This window comes from Coffea arabica, chromosome 9e (assembly GCF_036785885.1).
Source record: "Coffea arabica cultivar ET-39 chromosome 9e, Coffea Arabica ET-39 HiFi, whole genome shotgun sequence".
Taxonomy (NCBI): domain Eukaryota; kingdom Viridiplantae; phylum Streptophyta; class Magnoliopsida; order Gentianales; family Rubiaceae; genus Coffea; species Coffea arabica.
Window position 1 is genome coordinate 34,394,283 of NC_092327.1, and position 17,837 is coordinate 34,412,119.

Genomic DNA, 17,837 nt, shown 5'->3' on the forward strand with positions numbered 1-17,837 from the left:
GGGGAGGTGAGCGGGGGCGTTCGATCAAGTGAGGATTACCTCCCAAAGCAGACAAAGTACGAACTACGGTTATCTCTAAGAAGAGTAGGACTGATCTAACTAGCTTTGGGGTTTTTCTACAAAAACTAACAATCTGAACATCATGGCAAAGAGAATAGATTACATGTATTAGTAATCACTTTCGATTGAAGTGCACTATTATATTTGTTTTAAAAAATCAAGAAATATACAATGTAACCTGATGCGACTGCCAAGAGCAAGATCCGAACAGAGTAGCAGCGGACTGAGCAAACTGAGAGGGAACGAACTGATACCAACGAAGTAAGTGAACTGACTTGCAAAGAGATGAATAGCGGGGCTAGCTCCCCATTGTGACTCCGACGATCAAGTCAGTTATGTTTATGAGTAGAACAATGGTATTGATTACTGTAGAAGGCGTGCCTTATATTGTCTTCGTGTGCTATATTTATAGGACTCTTAGTGGTAGTTTCCTTGTAGGATTATGAACCCTAGTAGAGATGGACTCCCCTTAGGATTCGGCCTTCTACCTAGTCCCAAAAAACTAGGGAGCTCCGGCCTATTCAGCCCACTAATGAGGAGGCGGCGGTCATGCGCGAACTGGCCTCTATACTTGTCCGAACTGATCTGGCTGACCTGACAAGTCATCATGTCCGAACTGACACGTGGTTTCGGTGGATTGGCCCTACTACACTAGCCCCCCAAGGAGTCTAGAGACATTGAACAGTCGCATGAATCTGGATCGAATTTCAAGAGACGCGTCAGTTCGGTGTGGGGTCCCGCAACCGCCACGTCTGTCCGGGTAACTACCACACTTGTTCATGTAACCGTCACTTCCGCTATCACGTCGCTCCATCATGACGGTTACTAGTTCAACCGTCACATTGTGTAGCAGTTACTGGTATTAAATTCGAATTTTAATTCGGGACGCTTCATCTTCCTGCCCTGGTGGCCTATAAATAGGCCCCACTAGGCGTCATTTCCATACTTCTTTCTTCATTTCACCTGTTCTTCCAATTTTTAGCTAGTTTGCACATCTTCCTTCTCGAGAGAGTCTGTTCGCACATTTTGACCTTAAGAGTCGAGAGTCTGTCCGTGCGTTCTCCTAGTCACCACCTAGCGCCCGAGCTCTCCTTATTTTTTCCACCAGTAAGGTTCCTTTGTCCCCTCCTTTTTATGTCTTTTTTCGAGCACTCTGATATCACCAGTTCAGCCCCTAGGCGTAGGATAGCCCGACCTGTCCCAGTAGAGATAATTTCATCCTCCTCTCCTTCTAGTTCCTCATCATCCAGCTCGTCAGAGTCAGAGTACATCCCCTCCCCTGTCCCTTCTCCTGTTCGCACACTGGATCAGCCCGAACAGCCTGTCCAGCCTGCTATTGGGCTGCTGCACAAGCGATCCCAGTTCAAGCTGAGGCAGGGCCTTCCAGGGGGACTGATATCGACTTTGGCAAAGTTGATGTGATCCCTCTTATTCTAAAGTAGGAGGGCGTGGACGAATTGGTGGAGAAATACGACATCCCCATCCAGTTTGAAGCTAGGGCTGCCTGACCTGCGGAGTACGCTTGCTGACCTCCTCCGAGTTTGTGGCCATATATAGGGATCTGCTCATCGCTGGTATTCGCCTTCCTATCCCCAACTTCCTTTTTGAGATCTTTACTTTTTGGGGCATCCGGATAACCCAACTCATCCCAAACGCAGTTCATTCAATCCTCGGCTTCTTCATATTGTGCCAAATTCTTGATATCACCTATTCCTTAGATTTATTTAGCTCATTCTTTCACATGAAGATCAATGGCCATGTTCCGGGTTGGTTCTACTTTGCTCGTAGAAGTGGAGCAAAGCACCCAACTAGCGAACTGTTTATTGGTGTTCCCTTTTTTATTCAGGCATGGAAAGCCTAGTTCTTCTATGTCAAGAACATTGGGTTTCCCCCACTAACCTGGAGGGAGGAAACCCATGTCACTGATCCGGTCCCTTCTCCTCTGCCCGAAGCCGAACTGGACCACCTGCTCAGTTTGAACATAAGGCTAAACGTGAAGGAATTCAACAATGCTCAACTTTGGGCTGCTGGCCTGATCCGAGTAGACGTGTCTTTTCCTGCCCCTTATATTCGACCTCTTTCTCCGGATGAATTAGCAACCTGTAAATACTTATGCCTTAGTTTTTTTTTTTTCCCCAATCTGAAGAGTTCTGCTCCTTCCAGTACTGACTATTTCCTCTTTCCTTTCACAGTGAAGAGATTCTTGTAGCTGCTGACCATGGGCGGAGTCGGCAGTTCGAGCACGCCCACTCCTGCGCCATCAACTGCTCCGGCCAGCTCAGTTCCTCCTCCTCAGCCCCAACCAGCGCCAGTTCAGCCTTAGCCAGCTTATTCATCCCCGATTGAAGATCGAGAGAAAAAGAAGCGAAAGAAGTCTATGGTAACGAGGGCGCGAACTGAGGCGATTTCTTCGCCAGCTCAGGAGAGAGCCCCTACCCTCGAGCCTTCCCAGCTCGAGCACTACGAGGTCAATACTGCCGAACAACAGACCACTTCGAAGGTTCCCCCTAACATGTGGCAGTATAGGAATACCATTCCTCTCCAACAGCCGACCGAAGTGACCTCACACCCCCATCCAATGCAGTTCTGCTCGAAAGTGGGGGTTATCAATTAATGACCGAGCTCAGTACCCTAAGGCAGCTCGGGAGCTCCTTCGAGGCGCGGTTCTTTCCTGTGACTACAACATCATTCGAGCAGCTCTGATTCCGAGCTCTTCGAACATTACTATCTCAACACAGCTTAGGTCGGTACCAAACTGTCTATGCACTCCTTTTCTCTTCCCAGTTTTCTTATTTAGTTTGTCTAATATGTTAACCTTCAATTGCTGTCTGAAATGTCAGCTGAATATGGCCTGATTCGAGCTATCGAGGAGGTATGAGAACATGAAGGAGACACTGTCCCAGGTTGGGGCTACCAAGGACAAGTTGTCGAGCCAGCTCGATGCTGCCGCCGCTGAGGTGGAGTCCTTGAAGAACCAGCTCGCACAAGCCAACGCCACATGCGAGCTGGAGAAGAAGAAAAATGCCGACCTGACCTCGCAGCTGGAGAATGAATAGAAAAGGTCTACCGAGCTGCTTGGCCAAGTTGAGGTTGCTCGGGAGGGTCGTCAGCTGGGCGTTCAAGACTTCAAGAGGTCAGAGGGCTTCTTGAATGACCTGGCCCTCTTGAACACCCTAGTCCTACAGATCGGGTACGCGTAGGCAATGAACGATGTGCAAGCCTTGAACTTGCTAGTCTTCGATCTTGGAACATGGCTGAGCTACAATTCTCGCGCGCTCGAGCAGGTGGATCGGCTGATGGAAGGATATGCGCACTGGAAAAAATTGGCCGACCTCGTAGCCGATCCTACCTTACCTACGACTTCCCTCGAGCCCGATCAAGAGGATCAAGGGGAGAACTGAATAGAGTAGATAGAATAGGGCGTAAGATGTTGGGTAGGATCCCGAACTGAGCGGAGCCAGTTCGTTTTGTATGACCTTCCCTCTGTAAATTTGCTTTGAATGAATGAATCTTTCTTTTGCTTCTCAACACTTAGCAAAGTTTTCCATTCACGTCTTTCTTGTCATAATGTGTAAACATACTCGCGTGAACTGAATCCTAACTTATTCACGTTCGAACAGACTTGAGCGAACTGATATTCATGTTTGAACAAACTCATACGAACTGACTTTTAACTTAAGCAAAATAGTTTGGATCGTACATGAATAAGGTAAAGGAGTTCTAATGAAAAAGTCTCAAATTTGAATTATGCCATATACGCGGGACTTCCTCTCCACTGAGGTAAGCTAACCTGCAGTAGCCTGCTCGATCTGTCTCCCTCACCACGTAGGGTCCTTCTCAGTTCGGATCCAAGTTGCTCGTGCTTAGGACCCGACTTACTGAGTTTTTTCGTAGAACTAGATCCTCAGGTTTGAAAGAGAGGTGTCTCACCATGGCGTTATAGTGTCGTGCGACCTGTCCCTTGCACTTGGCCATTCCTATGGCTACTTCCTCCCTCTTATGTTCGACCAAATCCAAGTTGGACCGCATCTCACCCTCATTTCCCTGGGCTATGAAGTTCTGCACCCTGCTTGATGGCAAGCCAATCTCCGTCGAAATTACTGCTTTCGTCCCATAAGTTAAGGCAAATGAAATTTCTTGGGTGGCAGTTCAGGGTATAGTTCGGTAAACCCAAAGTATATTAGGCAGTTCATCCATCCATCCAGTTCGGTCAGACTCTATTCAAGTCTTTAATTCGTGCAGAATAGTTCTGTTGATATTTTCTACCCGACTATTAGCTTGAGGGTGTCCTACGAAAGTGAAATGCTACTGAATCCCGAACTCGGCGCACCAATCCCGGAAGGAATTTTCGACAAATTGCCGACCGTTATCCAAGACTAGAGCTCGTGGTATGCCAAATTGACAAACAATGTTCATCCAAAAGAACTTCTAGACTGACCTGCTGGTAATGGCATTGAGTGGTTCGATTTCAACCCACTTAGTGAAGTAGTCTATTGCCACCACCAGATACTCATACCTTCCTGGAGCTCAGGGAAACGGGCCGAGCAGGTCGATTCCCCATTGGAAGAATGGTCATGGGTTCTGAAGGGGAACCATCTCCTGAGTTGAGGCGTGTTGAACTGAAGCGTGCAGCTGGCATGACCTGCACTTTCCCACCAGTTCAGCCAAGTCTCGAAAGATGGTCGGCCAGTAATACCCGGATAGCATTCCCTTCTTAGCCAGAACCCATGGACCAACATGATTTCCGCAGATCCCCTCATGTATCTCGCGTAGGATGTAATCCCCCTCCTCAGGTGTCATACACTTCAGTCATGGACTTAGGCATAATTTTCTATACAGCACTCCATCCGTGAGCACATATCTTCGTGAATTGAGGAGGAGTTTTCGGGTCTCATCTCTGTTCGAGGGGAGCTCTCTATTAGCTAAGTACTGCACAATAGGATCCATCCATGAGTTCACCACTTGAATCACTGTTGTGTCGAGCTGTTCATACGCCTGCCTTTTAACGACCTCTGCCAACACTTCCCTATTCAATGTGCCAAACGAATTGGAGGCCAGTTTGGAAAGGGCGTCAGCTCTTTTATTCTGACTCCGAGGAACTTGTTCGAGCGTGAATTGTTTGAACAGACCCCTCAACTCATGCGCTTTGGCAACGTATCTCTTTAGCGATTCTTCTTTAATTTCGTAATTCCCCAAGACTTGGTTCACTATAAGCTGTGAGTCGCTATGGACCCTTAGCGATTCATCTCTCAACTTTCGAGCTACTTCCATCCCCGTGATCAGAGTTTCATATTCGAACTTGTTATTGGAGACCCTGAAGTCGATCCTCAAGGTGTAAGCCAGTTCTTCCCCGTGGGTTGATGAGAATGAGTCTAGCCCCGCACTCCTCCTTGCTTGAGGCTCCGTCCACGTACAACATCCAGGTCGGAATATCCAGTTCGGCCGCTTCCTTAGGTTGTTCAACCGCTTCCTTGGGCTATTCGGCATTAGACTCCGTTATGGCCTGTTCGGTCTTCTGCAACCCGAAGGAAACTCTTTTCGCGATGAAATCAGCCAGCGCTTGGGCTTTGATAGCCGTTCGGGGCTAGAAACCCAGATCATATTCGGACAGCTCGACAGCCATTTGAGCATCCTTCCCGACATATCAGGTTTGGACAGGATCTGCTTCAAGGGCTGGTCGGTCACCACCACGATGGGGTGAAGCTGAAAGTATAGCCTGAGTTTTCAAACTGTGTGAACGCGTGTTAGGACATATCGCTCCACCGTAGAGTATCAGAGCTCATCCCCTTGTAAAGCATGGCTAACATAGTACACCAGCTTTTGGACCTTGTCTTTCTCCCGAACTAACATCGCGCTGAATGCCTCCTCTCTCACAGCTAAGTAGATGAACAGAGTTTTGCCCTGTTCGAGAGAAATTAAGGTCGGTAATTCGGCAATATGGGCCTTCAGTTCGTCGAATGTTTTTTGGCACTTATAGGTCCACTCGAACTGGGGACCTCTTCTTAGAACCTTAAAGAAGGGGGAACCCCGAACTACTGATTTCGACAGGAACCTGTTCAAGGCCGTCATCCTACCAACTAGTCGCTGCACTTCCTTTATGTTTTTGGGGGGAGCCATATCCATGATGGCTTTAACCTTATCAGAGTTGGCTCTTACTCCGTCTTTGGATATCATGTATCCTAAGAATTTGTCCGACTTGACTCCGAAAGTGCATTTCTTGGGATTCAACAGCATCCACGAGCTCCGAAGGCCCTCGAAGATTTCTCCAAAATTCGTAATGAATTACTCCTGAGTTTTGCTCTTGACCAACATGTCGTCCACGTAAACTTTCATGTTCCAATCTATCTGATTCTTGAATAACCTGTTCACCAACCTCTGGTAGGTCGCACCTCCATTCTTTAACCTGAAGGGCATGGTGACGTAGTAATACGTACCGTACTCAGTGATGAATGAGATCTTCTCCTGATCTTCGTCAACTATGGCTATTTAGTGGTACCCTTTGAAGGCATCCAAAAACAGAAGATCTCATATCCCGTAGTTGAGTCTACAAGTTTGTCTATTCGTGGAAGAGGGTAGCGGTCCTTTGGGCAAGCTTTATTCAGGTCAGTGAAGTCCACACATATTTTTTAGGCTTTGTCGTCCTTTTTTACCAGCACAGGGTTGGCCAACCAGGTCGGATAGTAGACTTCCTTCACGATCTTTGCCTCCAATAGCTTGTCCACCTTTTCCTTGACGATCTCATTCCGTTCGGGCGCAAAATTCATTTTTTTCTGCTTCACAAGTCGGACACCGGGATCTACGTGCAACTTGTGAACTGTCAGTTCGGGCGGAATCCCAGGTATGTCATCCGCACTCCATGTTAAGATTTCGGCATATTCCATTAAAAGGGATTCCAATGCCTTTCTGGTCAGTTCGTCCAGGCATGCGCCGACCCTAACTACTCGATCTAGTCTTCCCTTGCGGATCGGGAGTTCGAGCAGCCCTTCATCCGTCTCCAGTCTTTTCTTCTTTTCTACTGGCTCCCAAGGCTCTAAGTAGGCCGTTTGAGCTACCAGTTTCTCTTTACCCTTGAGATAAACGATGTAACAGGCTCGAGTTATTTTTGGATTCCCTAGCACCTCAACTACCCCCGCAGGCATGAAAAATTTCATACTGAGGTGCAGAGTTGAACAAACAGCTCGGAACGCGTTCAGAGTAGGTAACCCAAGGATCATGTTATACGACGATGGCTCCTTCACCACCGCAAAGTTCACTGGGACAGTTCGGCATTTCAGCTACACCCCCACCGTGACCATGAGAGTTATCATTCTCTTAGGTTTAATCGGTGGCCCTGCGAAACTAATCAAGGGAGTTCGGATTGGGATAAGCTGCTTGTCCTCCAGCTGCAATTCCTTAAAAGTCTTGTAGTATAACACGTCAATAGCGCTCCCATTGTCTATGTACACCTTTTTCACTTTGTAGTTGCACGTTATGATCTCTATCACGATGGCTTCATGATTGTTAGAAGCGAGAGGAACTGCATCCTCATGTCCATAGATGATTTTTTCGTACATCTTCAACCGCTTGCTTGGATTTTCTCCATTAAGGAATGGGCGATTGTTCCGTCGAGCTGCATGACTATCACCTCCGACAGGTCCTCCGGCTATGGTGTTGATTACTCCCGTCAAGTTCTACGTCTCCTGTTCGGGAGTTCGATCCCCTCGGCACCAGGGTCAGTCTCACGAGTAGTTCATACCTTCCCGTTTGTACTCCTTTCGTCTCTGTTTAATTCGCCGGTTCCGTATAAACTATATTAGGTGTCTCCGTTTGATTAGCTCTTCAATGTCTTTCTTGAGGTCTCGACAGTCCTCTGTATCATGTCCTACATCCCAATGATAAGCATAGTACAGATTTTGCTCCCTTCTGTTCTTATTACCGACCAATTTTCGGGGAGATCGAGAGAGACCTTCTTGTTCCATTACCACGAGAACCCGAGGTCTTGGTGTCATGAGAGGGGTCCATCCCCTTTCTTCCTCGAAGGGCATGTTCTTTGGCAGATGATCGAAGATACTCTTTTGCCTCTAACCTCCTTGCGCATCCCCAAGGTCTACGTTCTTTCTTCTCTTTTCGTCCCTCAGCTTTTCCTGTTCGCTCTTCAAGCGATTGGCCTCCTCGGCATTGGCCCTTTCATGAGCTCTGTCCAGCATCTCCCGAACAGATTTAGGAAGTTTCTCAACGAACTCCGTGTATAGCTTTTGTACACGCAGTCCATTGATGAAGGCAGCCATGACAACTTTGTCGTCCCGATCTCGGACTTGGAGAGACTCGTTGTTGAACCGCACCATGTATTCACGCAGGGACTCCTCAGGCTTTGGTGAATTGTCATTAAGTGAGCAGTGTTCTTAGAGAAGGTTCACGACGAAACGAACTGTACTGCGAACAGTTGCGTGAGTTGACTAAAAGACCAAACTGACCTAGGAGCTAATCCCTGGAACCATTGACGCGTCTTTCCTTCTAAGAACATAGGGAATATCTTACACTTGATCGCATCGGGAGCCGTTTGTAGGCGCATATGAATCAAAAATGCGAATAGGTGATCCTCCGAATCTGTGGTCGTATCATAGGACTTCATACTCGGTATCTTGAACTTAGCGGGCAAGGGGTAGTTCTTAATGTCTGACACGAAGGGGGAGACAGAATACCGGTTCTCCTCCAGATCTAACAATAGATCCAGTTCATCCTGAACCTGATACTCCCATTTCCTTGGAGAGTACTCCCTCTGAGGGACTCATCGAAAGGATTCATGGTGGTCTGTTCGGGAATTCCCGCGAGAGGACTCCAAAACCTCTATCTATTCGTGAGAGGGTTCCTTCCGTGCCCGCTTTTGTCTGGGGCTGGGGCTCCCAATTCGGGATTCTGACGGCTCCAATCTTCCCGCCTTCTTGCCCCTCAGTCCTGGGTCCGCCACCACTTGTACTAACCGTTCAGGCGGAATCCGCGAGGGCTCCGCCTCCTGTTCACCAGGAGTTGGTCCCTGGCGGGGATTTTGGGGATTACTTCGCTCGTTTCCTTTGGATTCTTCAGTGTTCCTCTGAGATCTAGTTCTCGGCATGTTTCGCGAGAGAAAAATTGTGTTTCCCACAGACGGTGCTAATTTATGCGACTGCCAAGAGCACGATCCGAACAGAGCAGCAGCGAACTGAGCGAACTGAAAGGGAACGGACTGATACTAGCGAAGTAAGCGAACTGACCTGCAAAGAGATAAACAACGGGGCTAGCTCCACGTTGTGACTTCAACGATCAAGTCAGTTATGCCTATAAGTAGAACAATGGTATTGATTATTGTAGAAGGTGTACCTTGTATTGTCTTTGTGTGCTATATTTATAGGACTCTTAATAGTAGTTTCCTTGTAGGATTATAAGCCCTAGTAGAGATGGATTCCCCTTAAGATTCGGCCTCCTGCCTAGTCTTGAAAAGCTAGGGAACTCCGGCCCATTCGGCCTACTAGTGAGGAGGCGACAGTCATGCACGAATTGGCCTCTATACCTGTCCGAACTGATTTGGCCGAGCTGACAAGTCATTATGTTCAACCTGACACGTGGCTCCGGTGGATTGGCCCCACTACATAACCGCTCTAGATCTATGAATCTCACATTATTGTTACATCATAAAGATTAGCTTTTGGAATATAATCCTACTCCTAAGTGATCAATGTTTCAGCAAATCGTAGGTCAAAACTGTCATAGCCTAATTTCCTTTGTAAGTACCTCACAGACTAAAAGGAATATACTTATTGGCTGTTTCAGCCAATAAACTGTCAATCATCTCCAACAACGTTGACGATTGAGCCTATACTATATGCCCATTCCCTTTGCCATTTGCCTTCCTCTCAGAAGTCCCACTGTTCAATTCTTCTTCAAGATCTTCCACTACTCAAAAGTCCACCAAGAAACAACTCAAAAAATGCCAATAATATTCGGAGAAACTTCTGACATTTTCAGTTATCACTCACACATGGGCTGGGATTCTATTTGGTTTTTACAGGATGCCAGTGCCAATCCTCTTCACCATGGCCACTGCTGGTGCCCATAGCCTTGGTCATTTTGGTCTGCTTCCTCTTCAGAACTCCGTCCTTTGTCCTAGACCTTGCGGCCGTGTTCATTCTCCACTTTCTCTCTCCCACTTTGCCGCCTACCTCAACTAGATCCTTCTCCCAGGGCTGATACTCAACACCATGCCCTTCCTCTTCTATCACCTTGCTTATTTTCTCCACCCGCAAGCACTAGTCTAGCCGCGAATAACGGCCCTCCAGTATTTCTTCATTTTCTACGTCTACAACTGTTGCATTCAAAATTTGTACCTGGAGTGGGATAGCCAAGAAGGCAATAGAGGTTGCAGGGCAGGAGTAATTATTGGCACTTATTTTCTCTTTGATCATCTTTTGTATATTCGGGAGCGGCTAAGACGTTTGAGGGAAGTTGCTGGTCATCTTGCTCTGGAGTAGGGTAGTATTTTAGCTAGTCATGATCCTTTGCTTTGGTAACAAAGTTGGAAATGTAGTAGTCCTTTTGTTGTTATCCTTTTTTAAAAAAAAATTCTTAAGGTTTTATCGTCTAGTAGTACTATTGCTTAATCTGTGGGAAATGATGTTTTGATGCTAGGGTTTGGAGAAGTAAAGAGAGAAGTGGAAGATTATGGGTTAAAATTGGACTTGTTCTGATACTTTAGATGCAAGATTTTTCTTGATGTTTATTTTTTTATGGTATTTGTTTATGCTTTTCTGTTGGACATTCATGATATTATGATCAAGTTGTAATGCTCAGTCATTTTAAGTAGATTTGCGGTAGATATTAAGTAGATTTTAAGTAGATTAGAACTGACAAGATTTGCTCAGTCATTTTTTTCCTTTTTTGTTTATGTTTTAAGTAGATTTTCACAATTCATCAATTTCTAGCATAGCATGTCATTAATAATTTAATTACCGGGTTTTCCAAGCTTAATTAAGTATTTTTCTAATAGGTGCTCAATAGACACTTGTTAACGTATCTAATTTCAACTCGACCTATTATGTATACACACGCACTAACAATTACTATTCTTCCTTACATTTATATGTTTTTCTTAATTAATCTTTCCTTTCCAAAAATCTAACAATTGAATTACATCTTAACGCGTGTCTATTACATACCCGTTAGACAGATCCTTTAATTAATAAGGGAATGATCATAATTTTCTCAAAAGTCTAAAACTAGTAGTAAAGGGAACTGGGCTAATTACCACCAATATTGCAAAGTTTGAGAGTCCAACAAACCAATTGCTCATAAACATTAAAAATTATTTTTAGAAAAAAAAAGAAGAAAGAATGGTTAGTGTTTTGGTAAGCAAAAATAAGTAGAAGGTGTCCAGTTGTCCTTGAGATAAAAGTTTCAATACAACATTAATTCCAAGTCATTTTCATTTTCTCTTTCTGGCTGGGAAGTAGGAAGCCATTTTCACTTTCTATTGGCTTTACAGTTGATCATTTACTCTCATAATCACTCTTTAACTTCTAACAGATGATTAAAATACAGTGAAGGCCCCCAAATTTGTTTGAATAATTGTCCCTAGGACTTGTGTGGACTTTATTCTCAATAATTCTTGTATGAACCAACTCCTTTAGTATCTGCAACAATGAAAGTCTTGAGCCTCTTATATCACCAAATTTATGAATCAAATCACATGAACGATTGTCATGAGATATTATTGTCTCTCTTCAATATATAAAATTTCAAGAATTTACATTAACTCTCATTCCCTTAAATTAGATTGCCGAATGCCTTCCCTGAAATGCTAGAAAGATAGTATTACGAGTCGAATTGGAAGAATATATGCAACATTTGCAATAGTAACTTATAAGCTATATTAAGCTCTTTCTTTCACACACACAAATATAGCTATCTAATTTTCCAATTAAATAGTATTTCATTGGTATTAACAAATCTCAACCAGCCCTTCTTAAAAATAAATTTTCATGATGTTTTACCGACTATAGGACAAGACGTAGCAACTTTCTATATATGTCATTTTGTTCATATTAAAGACTCTGAGTTGGTAAGAGTTTTCTTTGGTTCTGCAGGTAATAAAAGTACTTCAGCATGGTGATAGCTATAGCTAGCATACAAATAAAGCTGCCAGAAGAAACCCTGCTGTAGTCAAATACCACCTGCTTCATTTCCCATACTTTGTCATGAGAACATGACTCAACCAATTGCTCTCTAGTTATCTTTTATCCAAAGATGTTACTGTGAGAAAATGACTCAGCAATTTCTCTTTTTCTTTTAACCAAAAATGACAGAGCAATAGCTCTTTTTCTTTACCCTTTATTTAGAAAAAAATGATTAAGTGTCAAAAGACGCATAGAATTGTTAAAAGGAAAGTTGGAATTGTCCTTTTGCTTATTAAGGTAGGTTTTGCAAAAGCTACAGTTGCAATATGTAGTTAAATCCTGTATAGATGGCCCAATGCTCTGTGCTTTAATTTGACACTTAATAAGCAATCTGACAACTACTAGTTCAAGGAAAAGTAGTAAATAACCATTTATAAACTTTACAGGCAATCAAGTTATACGATTTGATTCATAAATTTTGCAGATGGGTTGATGAGAATAAAGCTGCCAAAAGTCCTCGAAAGGCCATTGAAATTTATTTGCTACTTCGGGAAAGAAAATAGAAAATGAAAATGATATCCTTGAAAAATGAGAAAGGAGTGGTTGGAGATGATTTTACAAATTTTGGTCGCGACCGCTATTCTTGCTAAAGACAAGTAGCTATATACGAAGTTTTCTTATACTTAATTTGCTATAAATAATTCAATTAAATTATTTTGCTTGAGCAGTGAGTCTTTTTATTTTGTAAATGCATTTTGGAGGAAAACAAAAGAAATTGTGTTGTTGATTAGTTTTAACTATTTGTGACTTAAAATATTCAGTACTAAAAAATTATAGGATAAAATGCATTGACAGTATATATACTAGTAGATTAAGATTAATGTCACATATGCAAAATTTGATGTTCAAATTCAAAATGAGATGGTGTGCCATGCATCCAAATTCATCAATGTATATATTGATAACGTGGGAAAAATTAATTCAAGTACATTAAAAAAATGTTCTTTAGACTAAGCACATGAACTACGTTACAATTACTACTCCTCCAAATTTCCCATTTTAACCATAGAGAAGAAACTACAATTACCTCCATTTAGCAAAAAATTAACTTCTGGGCGTAATGAAAAAGGCAAAGCTGAAACAAGTATCCCAAGTGACATCATAAAATTCTTACAAAGTAAGATTACATCTCAATTTCAAATTAGAATCCCACACGACAAGCGAATTTCCTGCTCATTTCATCACATAAATCTGTTGAACATCTTGCAGAAAAGCACAGACAGAAAAGAGGAACAGTAAAATCAACAAAAGGAGCCATGCAATAATAGAGCAAAAGTGCCCCCGGGGCTAGAGCAGGTGGTAGTACCCCAGTTGGGGAGTACTTCCGCGAAGGTTCGGTGAAAAAGTTAGGCAGCCTCTCCCGACCCGCAGAGGATTAATTGGGTCATTAGATATTACCAGTCCGAAGATCCAGATACCTCTGTATTGCCAAAAAAAAAAAAGTAAATAATAGAGCAAAAGTACTAAACTGTTTATTCTTGTACCTAAATAAATGCCTATCTACTCATTCATCCCTTGACAATCTTCATGTATTCTTCTGCATCAGCAAAACAATTTAGGCTAGGCCCATGCTCTACGGCCTAAACCAGCAACCACTCTTATATCCCTAGCAATCTCAGCCTCCCTAAGGCGCCTTGGACGGTCTATTTCCAGACAATAGAAGCTAATAAGTAACATCATAGTTCCAATATAAGACTGACAGATCCCAAGTCCGTCCTCGTTCTCCCAATACTGATATAAACCCTTAATGCTAAACAAATATTCGGAAGCCATGAAGAAGTAACGCCATCCCATTAGCCTCGGCGGCGCGACCGCCACGGCCACCTGAGGAGGGTTGAGTAAGAGGAAGATTTGATATGAAACAAAGGGTATTGCATTCAGGATCAAGACTGAAGTTAGTAGCCAGTTGAGGTCCAAGTAGGAAAAAAGAGAGTGGACGACTGCTGTAGCTGAAATTTGTGTGACAGATGGTGGTGTTGCAAAGGGATAGTGGATAATCATAGTGGAGGTTAATGCTGCAAGGGCTGTCCAGGGAGAAGTGAGGTACCGGCTATAAATTAGATAGGTACCAAAGGCGCAAGATATTGTTGACTGAAAAAGCCAATAGCTCATGATTTTCTTGATTTTTGGAGGAATGGCTCAATGTTGAAGATGACGAATGATTTATGATGAAAATTTGCTTGGGTATTTCGTTGATGGGGTTCTGGACCTTCTGGTACGCTGGTAAAGATACTGCTACACAGAATTAAGTGATGGGATACCAGATAATATAGTACCCTTCCTGTGTTCCGGGTAGTAAAGGAGAAATGGACAAGATTTCTTTTTTTTTTTTTAATGACAAGATATAAAGTAATACCTGCTTTTGTTTTTTCTTCTTGGATAACGACATTGGTTGTACCATTTTTGTGTTTGTCTGCAAGATCAGTGCATACAGACTTGGTATGGAAAATAGCATCTGATCTCTCTCAAATTAAGGTGCGAAAGGTCAGAAAATTGGCTATTCCTAGTATATACAAGCCCATTACTGCATATCTTTGTGAATCTTTTATTGACCATAGCAAACATAAGTTGAGCTCAGGAAAAAAATAGGGTGAATCTGAATTAATCCCCTTTTCTATCATCTATTGGACAAAATTACTCCTATCATTCTAAATTCTTTTTTTTTTTTCTCTCTCTCTCTATTGTTTTTTTTCCCCTTTATCCCTCCTTTTTTCTTTGTCTCTTTCTTCTTTGTTTACTTCTTTCTCTTTCCTACAAGAAACTACATGTTAGTGATTGAAGTTAAAATAGAAAAATTGTAGAGATTTATATTTTCTTCAAATGATCACAAAATATTCAAACCCCTTCCCCACCATACCATGTTTTGACCTTTCAATTCTTTTGCATTTTCCCCTTTTCCATTCCAGTTTCTCATTTTATTTTCAAGAAAACATCGCAAAATTATTTTTAAGCTTATTAATGATCATTATTTGCAATTTACGATAGATGACATTATATAAAGATCAAAATTAGTTTTTTTATGCCTTTCAAAGTTTTATCTAGAAATTCAATTTAAAGTTTTATGTTGAAATGAAGTTTTTTGTTAGGAAGGATGGAAGAAAGAAGAAAGAGAAAAAGAAATAAAGGACGGGAAAAAGGGAAAAGAAAAAATAAATAAAAAGTCAAAATAATGAATAGGTAATTTTGTCCTATAGAAGGTTAAGAAACAAAATTTATTGATTATAGGTAAAATGAGAAATAGGATACACCTTAAGGGAATTAATTGTAATTAACTCAAAAATATTGTCTAGGTCATTTGATTCATAAGTTTGGACTTTGGACATAGGAGACTCTAAAGTGGCCAAGAGTTTCTCTAGGATTGCCGGATTGGTGCTATAATAAGCAGTTCACTATAGCGTTGATGAGAATAAAGCTCTCCTACCAAAAATGGGAAAAAAAAAGAACAAAAGAACAAAAAAAATTACCAATTCTTTTTTTTTCTCCGTAACGATAACATTTGTATAACCTAATATATTCTATTATAGGAGAAGGGGAGACTAAAAAGGCTGTGTAAGGGAGGGGGAGCCTAAGGAAATTATGTAAGAAATTAGCATGTATACAGACTTGATTAGACTAAAAGGTGCTCTGACACTTCCTTTGAATTTTTTTCCCAAAAAGTGACTTAATCCCTTTTTGGTGGCCACTAAACCAAAACTTGATGGTTAAAAGAAAAAAATACCAATTCAAAAAAGAGAAAAGGTATACAGACCTGACTAAACTAAAGAGGGTTTCTGACACCTCATTTGAATTTTTTTTTCCCAAAAAGTGACTTAATCTCTTTTTGGTGGCCATTGAGCCAAAGTTCGTGGTTAAAAAAATTACCTATTAAAAAAGGAGAAAAGGGAGAGGAAGAGAGAGAGAGAGAGAGATAACAAAGCTGTAATAAGTCTTCTGGATCACTTGAAAACTTGCCATATTAGTGTTTGCGTCAGCTCTGCTTGAAAAAGTGGTTTGACAATTTTAATTTTAGACTGAATTGTTAATGGCTTGGTATTTACGAAATTTATTACGATATTTGTTTTGCTTTGAAATTAAGTACTACGATAAACATTTCTCAGATAATTTAATTTTCATTATGGTGCAGTTTATTTACTGTTTTTTTTAACTTAATTGTGACTTCATTTTACTATGGTGGTTGTTATGAAGAATCGATTTCAAAGATTATCTTTAATTTTTTTTTTTTTTTTTTGCTTTGAGTTTATTGTGGTTCACACTAAAACGTCATGGAATTGATTAATAGGTACCAAATTTAGAATATGCGACTAAGCATTGCTTGATGGCTTCTTGAATTTTTATTGACCCCAGAAGTTAAGACAAGATTTCAAAACAATTACAAATGTGATCTCAATCAAAATTTTCGTGATGGAAGAGAACAACAAGACTTTCATCAATTCAAGCCCTAAAACTAGTGCAGAATGTGATTCAGAAGAAAGCTGGCAGAAAAGTCATTGGTAGACTGTAAGTAAATTCTTTTGGCAGTAAAAGCAAAGTCAAACTAACTTTCCAATTTTCAATTCTTTTGTCTTTTGACCTGGTACTTAATTGGAAATTTCTCAATTAATTGCTTTCCAGGATTAGTAAAAAGGGGAGAAATTATTTTCTGGCACACATAAGTTTTACTTTGATGAGAAAAATTATTTTCTGTTTGAAAAATTTATTATTGCAGAGTTAATTAGAAATTGCACCTTCTATCTTTTATGGATACAAATGGAGAAAAGGACAATATATTATTATTACCCTTCTTCTTTTTGTTGCTTTTTCGATAGGGCAGTAATTATACCATTTTCGTGTTTGTTTTTCTGCAACTGCAAGATCAGTAACAGGTTCATGATGAAAATGAATTAAGCTCTCCTCCTACCACAAAATATAACCCAAAAAAAAAAAAAAAACTTTTGCCGACCAAAAAACGAAATAACAAATCATAATAAAGGGGCAATACGTCCTATTTTTGGTCCTACTACAATATATCCTTTGCATAATTTGGAAAACTTGCCATTTTTGTATCTGTCTTAGCATTGCTTGATCAACAAGGATATTGAATTTGAAGAAAGCCAAAGTGGGTTGGCAATTATGACGTTAGACTGGATTGTTAAAGACTTGGTTTGCTTTAAAGAGAACGTAGGTAATGCTGATGAAAATTGTTAATTCTTGATTTTGACAATGAAAACATTGGTGAATCACCTATATTTGTTTTCTCTTGCATTTTTCATTGTGACTGTCCACTTCACACACACACACACACACACACACATATGTTTTGTTGATTGGTTCTGATTTTGTCTTGGCACAGAAAATTCAAGAATAAAAACGATAATTAATATTTGATTTGATCAATATCTGGTACCCAAAATAGCTATATCCCATTTTCTTTGACTATTGGGTAATAAGTAACAAACTTGAGAATGAGAAGCTACTTGTCAAAAAAGAAGAATTATATCAAGAAATCAAACAAAACCAAATTAGAGTTCTTCTCCTAAGCCCCCAAATAAAACAGACTAAGCAAAATTTCTAGTCAGAACCCCATCAAGAATATTTTTCCAGTTCAGATTTCAT

The 17,837-nt window shown here is 41.5% G+C and overlaps 2 protein-coding genes across 2 annotated transcripts; both read right to left on the minus strand.

Moving 5' to 3' along the window:
* Nucleotides 1-4,869: 4,869 nt before the first annotated feature.
* On the minus strand, nt 4,870-5,547 carry LOC140014696 (uncharacterized). Its single transcript, XM_072065791.1, has one exon. The coding sequence runs from the start codon at nt 5,545-5,547 to the stop codon at nt 4,870-4,872; it is 678 nt and encodes a 225-aa protein (XP_071921892.1).
* Nucleotides 5,548-5,832: 285 nt separating this feature from the next.
* LOC140014697 (uncharacterized) lies at nt 5,833-6,183 on the minus strand. The gene has a single exon (XM_072065792.1). The coding sequence runs from the start codon at nt 6,181-6,183 to the stop codon at nt 5,833-5,835; it is 351 nt and encodes a 116-aa protein (XP_071921893.1).
* Between the last annotated feature and the right edge of the window lie 11,654 nt (nt 6,184-17,837).

Excerpts from the sequence above, each read along its gene's own strand:
- LOC140014697 (XM_072065792.1), bottom strand. The coding sequence starts at position 6,183 with ATGGATATGGCTCCCCCCAAAAACATAAAGGAAGTGCAGCGACTAGTT.
- LOC140014696 (XM_072065791.1), bottom strand. The coding sequence starts at position 5,547 with ATGCCGAATAGCCCAAGGAAGCGGTTGAACAACCTAAGGAAGCGGCCG.